At 47.4% G+C, this 12,424-nt stretch overlaps 1 protein-coding gene across 6 annotated transcripts in view; it reads right to left on the reverse strand.

Moving 5' to 3' along the window:
- TERF2 (telomeric repeat binding factor 2) overlaps positions 1-12,424 on the reverse strand; it is a 271,686-nt gene that overhangs the window by 207,234 nt on the left and 52,028 nt on the right. For 5 of the 6 annotated variants that reach the window (XM_069216859.1, XM_069216858.1, XM_069216856.1 and 2 more), the window contains exon 4: positions 4,417-4,503. The exons of the other annotated variant lie outside the window; for it this stretch is intronic. In XM_069216859.1, the coding sequence (XP_069072960.1) occupies positions 4,417-4,503 (87 nt within the window). The remainder of the gene's footprint in view (positions 1-4,416; positions 4,504-12,424) is intronic. 6 annotated transcript variants of the gene reach the window in all.

Consider the following 12,424-nt stretch of genomic DNA (forward strand, 5'->3'; position numbering starts at 1 on the left):
AGATACTTGTTAATCTCCCCTAACAATGCTAAATGAGAATCGAGGGAAACCAATGAGCTCACCACATCTGCAGCTCACATCAGACTTCCTAGTGTGGGGACATCAAAGGACCAGTCCCTCCAGGCTTGCTTCTAATCTGAAGTAGTCTGCATGTCTGTTCCTTGGACACCATACTGTTGGTAGCCACTGCCGTCCCTTGGATTTGGTTCTGCTGGTTCCTTGAAGGAATACTAGCCAGAACCAATTCTAGTTTTCTTCTGTTCAACTGTGTGGCAGGAGGTCCTTAAAGGCCAAATCTAAGTGGCTAAGTCTTATCTCTATGATCCAGGTCTCCTCAGTCTTGGTGCCTCTGTAATGCAGTAAAAAGAGCAGGTGAATAATGATGTCTTTCTCACCCCTACTCAATACTTCTGGAACATCCATGATGTCACTGTTGCTTTCTCTTTTGTGTTAAACCTGCACAGGGGCAGTCTCATGAAAGCCTCCTTTGGAGGAACACCTAGAGGACACATTTGTCGCCTTGCTGGGTTAGCTGTGCTCCTCCCATCCATCGCTACTTAATCATAGCAATAAACACGTTGGCCCAGGTTTGGCCAAATTACATGCCTTAGGCCCTTGCATCCAAGAGTGCAGGAGGTTATAAAATGTACTCTGTCTCAAGTCGGAATGGGACTTTCAACAAACCTTAATTTTATAAACATGTGTCACTGTTGCAATCTTGGCAAGTAATTGTTTGGTAAGAAACTGTTCAATTACAACTCTTTTCATTCTGAAAAATGTCTGCTTCATTTCCTGCATTTCTATGCAATCTTACAGGACACAAATTAATGATGTGACATCTCTTGATGCAGTACCAACGAAGCCCCCTTCTTCCAACATAGGATTCTCTGTGGTTTCTGACAGTATCAGTCACTTTGTGGCTGCTCCAAGAGAGCCTAAATAGTAGAGGACCTGAGTTTCCAGACTCGAAAGTCTCAGACATCCTACAACTCTCCTTTAGTGTCATCTCTCCTTTCCAGACTAAACATGAATAGAATGGAGAACTGGAGTCCATAAGACAGGAACTAAATGAGTGGAGCTACAAAAGTGAATAACTGGACATCTCACAGAGCCTGCCAGGAGGGTTGTGAGGCAATGCCTCACTGTCCATCACTCTAATATAGCAGGAAGACTACATCCTCGTAACTGGTAGAAAGGGCAGTCTTAAAGAATCCCACAGAGGATTGTGAATGTTCCTTTAGAAAATGAAGGCTGACGTCTATACTGTAATTACATAGCCCAGTGGCCAACTTAGAGAACCTGCATAATGGGAGTGACAATCTTTAACTATCTCTCAGAAAACCATGTGGTCACTGAACATGCTGGGCCACACTCTTTCTGGAACAGAACCAGACCCAGTCGCACCGTCACACCCACCCCACACACACAAGTTAGTCCAAATGAGGCTGAATCCCCAGCATCAATCCTCAAAAGGTACCACAAGCTGCAATCTCCAGTCTGCTTTCCAGGCTTACAGTCTTAGCCAATGCCTCCTCAAGTGAAGGATGAGCAGTGGTCGAAGCATTCATAATTCTTGCAGACCAAATGCTACACAATCTCACATTTTGACTGCCTACCTTGACAACTTCAATGGTATTGTATTCTTCCTCCAGGTGACCTATTATAGCACCTGACATAACCCATAATAGACTTCTTTCCTACTACCAACAACTTCACCACAACCTAGTTTCTCCTTCGGAAGGACTAATATTCTCCCATTTGTTAGAAAGTTGCTGCCACGTTTTTCAGTCACCTACGTCTTCTATGGCTGCCTACCTCTTCCGGCAAAAAGCTATGCACAATTTAAGCAATCACCCACTAAGCACTCGAAACACTAAGAAAACAAGGTGGACCGCGTTATGAGATTCATCCAGTGCTTCAGCATTGTAGAGTTACAATTTCTACGTTTTTTGGGAAGAACTGACTAAAACAGCACTTATCACTAAATATATTGTCAACAACTAAAGACAAGCTTCTGCACTTGGAACTAATAATTAATATTTATACAGGCTGTGCGAGTTGTCAGTGTGTCTCCTGGCACCTATGTGCAATATCTATGCCCAATGGAACACTAGCTTTACAAGTAGGAGCAGGGAACACATTTCTTTAAACCCACGAATAATCATTGGATGTCAATAAGACAGTTTCAGCCCTACATTTGTTATCCGCTATGGGATGCATAAGGTTTAGCTCTTAGCAGCTAGATATTGTCTCTACCAGATAATGTGTTACCGAAGGTAAGCAATTTGTTAATCTAATAGTTATCGAGCTGTAGATTCCTTACCTTTCAATAGATACCCAAGCAATCCGGTTCCCTGTGGTGGGCTGCGGACACATTTTCTAAACTAAACAAGGCTGCAGGACCGAACTGACAAAATGCCCATCCCTACGGATTGACTGTCCAGCCAGTAGTGCTTAGTAAACATGTGCAGGGAGGCCCATTTTTCTGCCTGGCAGATGTCCAGGCAAGGGAGTCCACGTGCTAACGCCATGGTTGCAGCTTTTCCCTTGGTGGAATGGACCCTCAGGAGGCTGCTTTTGGCCAAGCGCAGCAGATCTTAATACAGAGAACAACCCAGTGCAAAATGGTTTACTTCTGTACTGCTGACCTATCTTTGCTCCAACATACACCACAAAGAGTTGGTTGTTCACCCAGAGCTCCTTCGTGCGGTCAAGGTAGAAAGACAATGTTCTTTTTGGGTCCAGACCGTGGAGTCATTCATCTTCTTTACAGAGATGTGGAGATTTGTAAGAGGTGGGACAGGGTGTCTGACTGGTCCATATGAAATGGAGTAGCCACTTTCGGAAGGAATGAGGCCCTACTGCGAAGCACATGTTTGTCTGGGAATAGAGACAAGAATTGAGGCTTGTATGAAAAAGCATGCAGCTCACTCACTCTCCGGGCAGATGTTATTACAACTAGAAAGCAGTAAGCAGCATGAGGGGGACAACTGTGCAGTGGCTCGAAGTGAGCACACATTAGGTAGGTGAGACCCAAATTGAGGTCCAGTCCCACTGAAGCATAATGAAGGGCAAAGGGGGAAACATATGTACAAGTCCTTTCAGGAACCTATATACAATAGGGGACTTAAAAAGAGATGATTGGTCAGGCAGCCGCCGAAAGGCAAGAAGAGCAGAAAGGTAACCCTCAAGAGTACTCAGAGCAGAGTCCTGTTCGGCAAGGCTGAGAATGAAGAGAAGAATATCAGAAAGAGAGGTAGAAAAAGGGTCAATAGACATTTCTGTAAAATAATTTACAAATGTTTGCCACTGGCAGGCATACACTGTCTTGGTGGACGGGGACCAGGCTGCCAGAATTACATTACAGACTTCGGGAGGAAGGTTCACTGCTGTCAACTGTCAAGGCTCAATATCCATGCAACGCAAGAAGGTGGAGAGTTGACAGGTTCAGGTGAAGAACCCTCCTCTGTTGCTGTGACAGACGATCGTCCCAAAGGGCTACTGCTCACGCAACAAAAATCTGCAGGATCCAGCCTGACACCTGGGAAAATTAAATGTTAAGGAATCTGCGGCTAGATGTCTCTATTAGATCAAAACAACTACTTACAGGGTATGGGGGAGAGCAGAAGAAAAATTACTTGTGATAGAAACATTAGCCAACTTAAGTAGAGAGGAATGGGTATAGCCTATTTCAACATCAGTCACATGGCACAATACAAATGCAGCCTGTTCAGTCTGAGCGCAAAAGACACAACAGAAATTGTATACCGATTAATCCATGGAGGTAAAATGACTGGAGAAATGCAGAGGGATATTAATAATGAGAAGAACAAGCAGATGTAGCCAGTCTTACGGTGCTTTATTCAAAATAAGCAAAGTCATTGGGACATTACTGGGCACAAGCAAACCAATAGGAAATAATCTTAGAAAGACATTACACAGCAGGAACAAGTTCTACAGAACGAAAAATAATTTTACAGAAACACAAACAGCAATCACACAAATATAATAAATTAAAACATACCTATAAAGCAGCACTTTTGGTCATTTTCGCATAATCTTTAAGAGAAAAGTACCTTCTAAGCATGACACTATAGTACAAGCATAAAATGACAAGGAAAGCAGTTGTGGCTTTAACCAGGGTGCACAGAGAGGGATCTGGCATTCCAAGCTAACAAATTACCGGGAGCTACCTTGATATAAGTAGGAAATAATGAGAGGAGGCAACTGTTAAGAAAGTGTGTAATATTCAACATTGAAGGCTTTGGGGAATATGCAATTTTCCAGTTGACACTCAAGGAGTGGAATGAAGATTAGTACTGATGAATGTAAAGAACAGTGCTAACAACTGACACTTTACAATCTCACCTCCCTGCATAATGCAGATAAAACAGCAAGGAAAATATAATCACCTACCTCTGTGCTGAATCCATGCACAGTGTACTTCTTCAGAATTTTAGAAGCTCTTTCAAACTGCCTATTTTTAATACAGATCACGACCGCCTAAAAGACAGAACAGAGAAAAATGTAATTATTAAACAGTGTTTTATCTGTAAACTACTAAATGCCGGTGTCCTACGATTTTTTCAGAGGTCGCAGAAACGCTGACGAATGTCGGGACTTCCAAACACCACGACTGCATGGTCTGCTTGCCAACTCATGCCTTTTCTTCCACCACCCTACAGTCCCTCCCCTTTTATGTCCCTCATGCAGGTTATTTTTTCCATCCCTTCTCTCTCCCTTTGTCACAGTTTTCCTCTCTCCGTCTTACTCTTCCTTGCCTCCTTTTGTGTTTTTTTATTCTTGAAACGGGAGTGAGCCTGGTGAGGAAGAAAAGGGCTGGTCTCTCAAAAAAAACAGTCCGGATTGGTCCCCTTTGCCACTACGGACTCCAATTAAGCACTTTAATTAAAGTTTACTTGCTTGTTTCTTATAAATTTCAAAGTATGGTAAGTAAAAAAAAAACATTAAGCATATTAGAGGACCTAATTAAGGTGGAAACGTGGTTTTCATAGGGAAGGCTTTGTTTTTAACAGGTAAATACATTCACCCCCACTGCGCTGATCTAACACCAACAAACCTTTCAGAAAAAACAACCACTAGCATAGCCAAAAGGTTTTGCTTTTGGGACCTTATAAGTGTTTAGCCAGAGCTATTGGCTCTGCCAACTTGAGCCAAGTTCAAGTCCCAGCGGCACTGAACAACCTGTGGTTCTGAACAAGATGCGTCATCCCCTTGTGCCTAAACCAAAAAAAAAAAAAAATGAATGTAACGTCCCAGTGCCTAAATAAACATAGATGTAATGCCATGTGCCTAAATTGTAAAAAAATCAATGTTATGGTGGTCTTTTTTATTTGCGGCTATAGCAAGTGAAACCAGTCAGCACATCTCCCGGCATGACAAAAACAGATGGCTGCAAATTCACACTCACACAGCACTCTGGAATGTATGACCGAGTAGATTGCATGTGTGAACCAGTGCAGTTTGTTTCATGTACAGTGTCACGCAAGTTCCAAATCTGCACCCAGAATGGGCACATGGTTAAACAATGAAGAGCTGACTGGGAGGCCAGGTTCGAGTCCTGGCAGTGCTGAACAATCTATGATTCTGAGCAAATTGCTCATTCGTCCAATGCCAATCAAAAAAAGGAATTTAATGTAACCGTGCCTACTTAAACATGAATGTAATGTCCCTCAGTTAAAAAAAAATATATAAATATATATTATGGTGGTATTTTATTTGTGACTATCGCAAATTAAACTGGTTAATGCACCTTCCAGCATGACACAAAACAGATAGCTGCAGCTTCTCGCTCACACAGCACTTTGGAATTTATGACCCAGAAGACTGTGTGAGCTAACTGGTGCAGTTTGTTACATTAACAGTGCCACATGAGTTCTAAATTTGCACCGAGAATGGGCACACGGGGTATACAATCGAGAGACAGATGACTGAAGCCAGGCTGAAACCCCGGCGGCACTGAACAACTTGTGATTCTGAGCACAATTGCTTCATTGCCTCATGCCTAAACCAAAATAGTTTTTCTTTGTTTTTTAAATCAACGTAATGTCCTGTGCCTAAAAAAAAAAGTGAATAAACAATGTGCAATTATTTGTGGCACTGTGGCCCCTTCTAGTAAGAAAGTTGAATTTATGTATGTGGGGCCCATGTGAACTGCCTTAAAAACAGACACTCTGCTTCCCCAGAACTTGGCGCCGGGTCCAAAGAACAAGCACAAAACCCGCTTGTATTTCATTTACCTCCCATCAATGCCTCCGAAAACCTGCCAGCTGCATCAGTACATTAATTTTTTTGTAAATAAAATATATCCTCTGCTGCACCTCACCCGTGACCTACAGCAGAGAGGGGGGTTTCACAGCAACGACAGGGGGAAATCTAGGTTTACTTTATACTCTTTACCGGTCTCTCAGTCCTGCAGGTATTAATGGAGATGATAAATTCTTCAGCCTGGAAGCAGCGCATTCTCTGGATCTGCCGGACAATATTATAAAGGAAATCCAGCAAATTAATGCTTTCAAATGTCTCAAGTAAAACTCCTGTTAACAAGCAGGTGGGGGAGGAGGGGAAGAAAAAAACCCACATGAGGAGGGGTGGAACAGGGACAGAGTGGTAGATGAAACAGAGATTAAGGAGAGGTATGAGGGTTAAAGCCAGCTGCACGTATATGGTGATCAATTGGAAACAAAGCTTTCACAAACATATGCTCACATTACGCTGTAATCAAATAAAAAAATACAAAGACGATTCAACATGTCTTTAAGCTGACACAGTGGAAAAATTCACCGCAAATGAGCGTGATAGTCACATCACGCGGATGTTGAAAAATATCTATCTCAGGGAGGCTTTGTGTATGATGAGCTGGCTTCTGAAACCCGACCCTTACCTCCTGAAATCTAACAGAACATTTAAAGCCCCCTTCCAACTGCAGAGCTGGTACGGAAAGAGACAGGAAGAGAAGAGACTTGAAAGTCACAGAGTAGTTGTAAACAGAAACAAGAAGAAAAAAATTAGAGCTCGTGTACAACTTCCCCTGAAAGCGCAAATGCTGCATGTTACAAAAAAAGGAAGAAAACAATGAGGTAGGTAGAATGGCTACAGATGCACTCTGAAAACAGCGTCTAACATTTGATCTGGTCTTCGGATGCTCAGCAAATGTGACGAGATAAGGAATAACAAACACAGACAAGTACTGATGAGTGGTGAGGCAGGGACAATGCAGATATAGACAACCACGGTCAGGAAACAAAGGAAAAAAGCAGACCAAGCACCCACAGTTTAACACGAACAGGAAAGGAGTAATAACATAGTCCCCCAACTTAGCAGATAAACAAGCAAAGCATAAGAATACAGTACTTGGCCGGTGCTCCATGGGAGGAAACAAAAGACAAAAAGGAAAGACAAAGAGGAAGGATTGATCATTAGCAAGTAATTATTTTTAAAAGACACTTACAAACAACTGAAAAGCCATGGGTGGGCTTGAAGCCCACAAAGTATATACAACAGGTCTCGAAGCTCGACCTTAAAACTACTGTGCGTTCACTTTGTTTTGGTTTAATATATAGAAAGCAGGGGTCGCTATTGTGCACAGTATCCTCATGTAAGTAACTTTTTTGGGGAAAAACTCCAAAGCGGCTGAATGAAATGGAATACAATTTGGCAGGTATGTCGCACATACATTCAGTTTTCTGATTTGCTGTATGTTTATACAAATGTCTTGGCGACACTAATGAAAATGCCACTGCCTAATGTGCATGCACACAACAGGTTGTCATCAGGATACAAAAATATAAATCTTTTTTTCCGGCTGTTATAATGCAATGTGTAGTTGACCACCAACTCCATCTTGACTACTGACTCTATTCTGTGCTTAGCTTCAGGTGCAGTCACAGTGGCGCGCATGAGTTTTCCACACTGAGCTTGTTTTACATACAGAACGTGTTTGCGCTTTTCTCACCACCACAGGGTTACACTGTGTTGGAACAAAACATGGGGATATGGAAGGTAGTGATAAGAGACTAAGGGGGTCATTACAACCCTGGCGGACGGTGTAAAAGGTGGGGTAATACCGTAAACAGGCCGGCGGAAAAAAAGGGAATTACGACCCTGGCGGTAACCGCCAACAAAGACAGCCACTTTAACACATCGCCCGCCACGGCGGTACAGACAAACAGCGTGGGGGTCACAGCCAACAGACAGGCGGGAGACAAAGTAGCGCCCACACTATTACAACACACCAATCCGCCACCTTTTCCGGGGCGGATTCACCGTGGATAAAAACTGGGCGGAAACAGCCTTTGCTATGGGAAAACGCTCACCTCAACACACTCCACGAGGAACGACGACTCCATGGAGCCGGAACTCCAAATCCTACCAGCCCTTGTCTTTCTGCTCCTGTACGAACAGCGACGTAGGCGCAGAACATACCGGTGAGTACTGCATCTACGAGATAGGGGAGGGGGGAGGCAAAAGTTAGGGGGACACCCACCAAACACCCCCACCCTCGCATATTACAACATACACACCAATGCAGTCAAAAATATCACATTAACAACCCACAATCCCCCTAGAAGAATGCAAAGACAAAGCGAGATCCGTTCAAATATTGTAATTTGCCAATATACATGTCATATAAAATATACTGAATCATATCTCGAAATCTGTCATATTTATATATACAATACAAGAAGTAGTGCAGATATGTACACAACAATGTCCGTGCACCAACAGTCCAAAAATGCATGGGCGAGGCCCACAATAGATACCTGATCAAAATCCGAGAGAACACTGCCGGGGCATCAGATTGAAACACTACAGGCACCTCAGGGGGAAGGGAAGGGGGGCACCTCAGCCACATGACTGCAAAGCCAGATCCACGACGGGGCTCCATGCCCATTGATGTATCCTGGGGAGTGCACAGCCACAGTCTCTCAAGTCTCTACAGTGGGTGGGTTGACCACTGTTCAATCCTGGGGAGTGCAAAGCCACAGTCTCTCAAGTCTCTACAGTGGGTGGGTTGACCACTGTTCAATCCTGGGGAGTGCAAAGCCACTGTCTCTCAAGTCTCTACAGTGGGTGGGTTGCCCACTGGACCATCCTGGGGAGTGCAAAGCCACATTGCCGCAAGTAGATGCAGTTCTCAACTGGTACTGGGTGGGACTGGTGGCCAGACTGGATGAGTGTCCCCGTGAAAGTTCCTGTCCTGTCACTGTCCCAGCTGCACATGGGAGAAGGATGCCTGATGTTGCGGCATATTCATACCCACACGGTGTTTGCCCTGATCAGCGGTCTTCACCATGGCGGTCTTGGCCTTGTTCAGCGGTGCTTTGCCATGGCTGGCTATGGACTGTTCAGCGGTAGCTTGAGATGGCGGTTCAGATACTGACATTGGGGTGTGGCATGACGAACTCCACACTGGACATTGGGGTGTGGCATGACGTTCCATCATCGCCCAGCGGGGCTGTGGGATCCTGGTCCCTCCTGGGCACTGACTCTGGCGGTGGTCTCCTGACCAGTAACGATACTCGGGCCCTCCTGGGCACTGACTCTGGCGGTGGTCTCCTGACCAGTAACGATACTCGGGCCCTCCTGGGCACTGACTCTGGCGGTGGTCTCCTGACCAGTAACGACAGTGCTGGCGGTTGTGTCTGGACCGCCGGAAATGATGGCGCACTTCTCCGCCGTGACACTCACAACAGGCTGGGCAGACTTCCTCGGAACCTTCCCCACCTTCTTTGGAGTGACAGCTGACTCACCAATCGCCTTGGATCCCATTTCACTTGTTGTCCCACCAGGAGTCTTGACACGGTCCCGTCGTCCACTCTCCAATTTCGGTGCTTTTACAGGGGTTGGGCTGACAGTGCCTTGGCTCCGGGTCCTACTGCCTGCCCTGGTGGACGGTGCACACCAAAAGCCTGGAACACGCACCACTGGTACTGGAGGCTTTTTGGCTGAGGCGCTACGATGGGACTGATGAACTGGAGGGGGGGGGGGGGGGCAAACAGGTCAGTTTGACAGAGGGACAGTTTCTGACAGACACTGGGATGGGTAGTTGGAGGGGGTCTGGGAGTGGAGGTAGAGGAGGTGGTTGTAGGAGGTGTCACTTTAGGTGTTTTGGGTGCAGGTGCAGGTACTGGAGGCTGTCGTGAGGTGGATGGATGTTGGGTGAGGGATTGCCGGCGTTTGTGTACTTTGGGAGGGGGCGTCACAGACACACTGGGAGAGGACACAGGGGACGTGTAAATGGCAGTGGAGGTGGTGAGTGCAGGTGAGCGGCTTGTGGTGCTGGGTGTCCTGGTGCGAGTCCTAGTGCCTGTAGATGTGGTGCATGCAGGTGTGTGTGTAGATGAGACTGGGAGGGAGGAGGGAGAAGAGGAGGAGGGAGACACAGTGGATGTTGCTGTGTCTGTATGGGTGTGATGCTTGTGTGAGTGCCTGTGGTGTGTGTGGTGCCTATGTTTGCTTGAGCTACTTGTGTGTGTTGACTTGTGTGCCTGCTGGTCTGTAGGTGTGCTTGGGATGGGCTGGGGTACAGGGGATTGGGTCTGGGTGGAGGAGGCTAGACACAGGGACAATGGCTGCCATCAGTGCTGAAGCCAGAGATTGCAGGGTTCGCTGAAGGACAGCCTGACCAGAATGAATGCCTTCCAGGAATGCATTACTGTGTTTCAACTCTCGTTCTACACCCTGGATGGCATTCACAATGGTAGACTGCCCAACAGTGAGTGACCTGAGGAGGTCAATGGCCTCCTCACTGAGGGCAGCAGGGGTGACTGGGGCAGGGCCTGAGGTGCCTGGGGTGAAGGTGATGCCCACCCTTCTGGGTGAGCGGGCACGGGACACACGCTGAGGGGCTGCTGGGAGGGCAGTGCTGGAAGGGGAGGTGGCGGCTGTACCTGTAGAAGTGGGGCGCACAGATGGTGCCGCCACCACAGGGGAGCTCCCATCGGCGGACGAGTCCGTGTCGCTGGATGGTGATCTGGTGGCCGAGGTGAAGCTCCCCTCGCCCTCCGTCCCACTGGTGAATTCAGAGTCTGTGGTGTGGCCCTCCATGGCCATGTGGGATGCAGCTCCCTCGTGCTCCGGTGCCACTGTACCTCCCGCCTGTTGATGCTGATGTACAAAAGGACAGAGAGAGCACGAAAAGGGGGGAGACAGAAGAAAGAGAGTTTTAGTGCATGGCATACCGCTACCGTTGGCGGACAAGACAGACGCAGCAGCCCCATGCATTACGCCGTGCTCCTGACCTCTGCACATGCTATTTCTGGGAAATGGCCTACATGGCAATGGTAGTAATATGCCCACATGGATGGCAAAGGGGCAACTATACATCAACTTCCCTCTGTTTTGAGCTGGGGTAGAGATGCTACATGGCCTACATAACGGAGGGGCCTTGCCTACCTAACTCGCCCTGGCCTAGGGACAGCCACAACCCACCACCCCCACCCAGACACCTCCAATGCACGCAAAGTCCATATGATGAGGTAGTACTCACCCCCTTGTGTCTGCTGTGATGTCCTTAAGGGGGGTCATGGTGCGACGGGCACCCCTCCCACGTTGGGAGGCCATCCCCAGCTGAGCCTCCGCCGTCGTCTTGCTGCAGCGGCGAATGTCCTCCCATCTCTTACGGCAGTGGGTGCCCCGTCTCTGGTGGGCCCCCAGGGTCCGGACTTCCTTGGCGATGGCACGCCAAATGTCCCTCTTCTGGTGGGCACTGACCTACATGACATGCACAAGGAAAGAGGACAGTCATTACCTACTGCACCGTCGTTGTGATTGGCCCCCTCCCAACTCTATCCCTGTGGCCCATTCATCCCCATGCATAACTGTTCTATGTACTCTGCCCCCTTCCCTCATCCACCCAGCCCTCTCCACCCAAGCCTAGACCATCCAACGTGCTCCCTGTGTACTAACCTGTTGGTCTGGAGGACCGTAGAGTAGCGGGTACTGGGGGAGGACCCCGTCCACAAGTTTCTCCAACTCCTGTGCAGTGAAGGCAGGGGCCCTTTCCCCAGACGCAGCAGCCATCGTTGCTTCCAGACCGAGGTCACAGCAGCACTAGCAGTGTAGGTCCTCTCCTGTCGAAGGTCAGGTATCTAGTGATTGAAGAGATAGAAAATGGTGGGGACGTCCGTGGCGGTGATGTCCGCGGCGGTGCGCATCATCACTGGCAGCGCACCTGTTCATTGGCTCCTGGGACCCATAGGGTCCAATGTTAACCAATGCAGCATTGCGCCGCGCTCTACGACCACCTACCGCGACGGTGTCCAACGCCAGCACAGTTACCCCACAATCCCATTGTCCCAGTTTAGAGGTCAGGCAGCCGCCATTTCAGGGGCCCACATGGCTTCAATTACTACTGCGTCACACATACCGAGGCCTACACTCAAAACCTTTCCCGGATGGG

Source organism: Pleurodeles waltl, chromosome 12 (genome assembly GCF_031143425.1).
Source record: "Pleurodeles waltl isolate 20211129_DDA chromosome 12, aPleWal1.hap1.20221129, whole genome shotgun sequence".
Lineage (NCBI taxonomy): Eukaryota > Metazoa > Chordata > Amphibia > Caudata > Salamandridae > Pleurodeles > Pleurodeles waltl.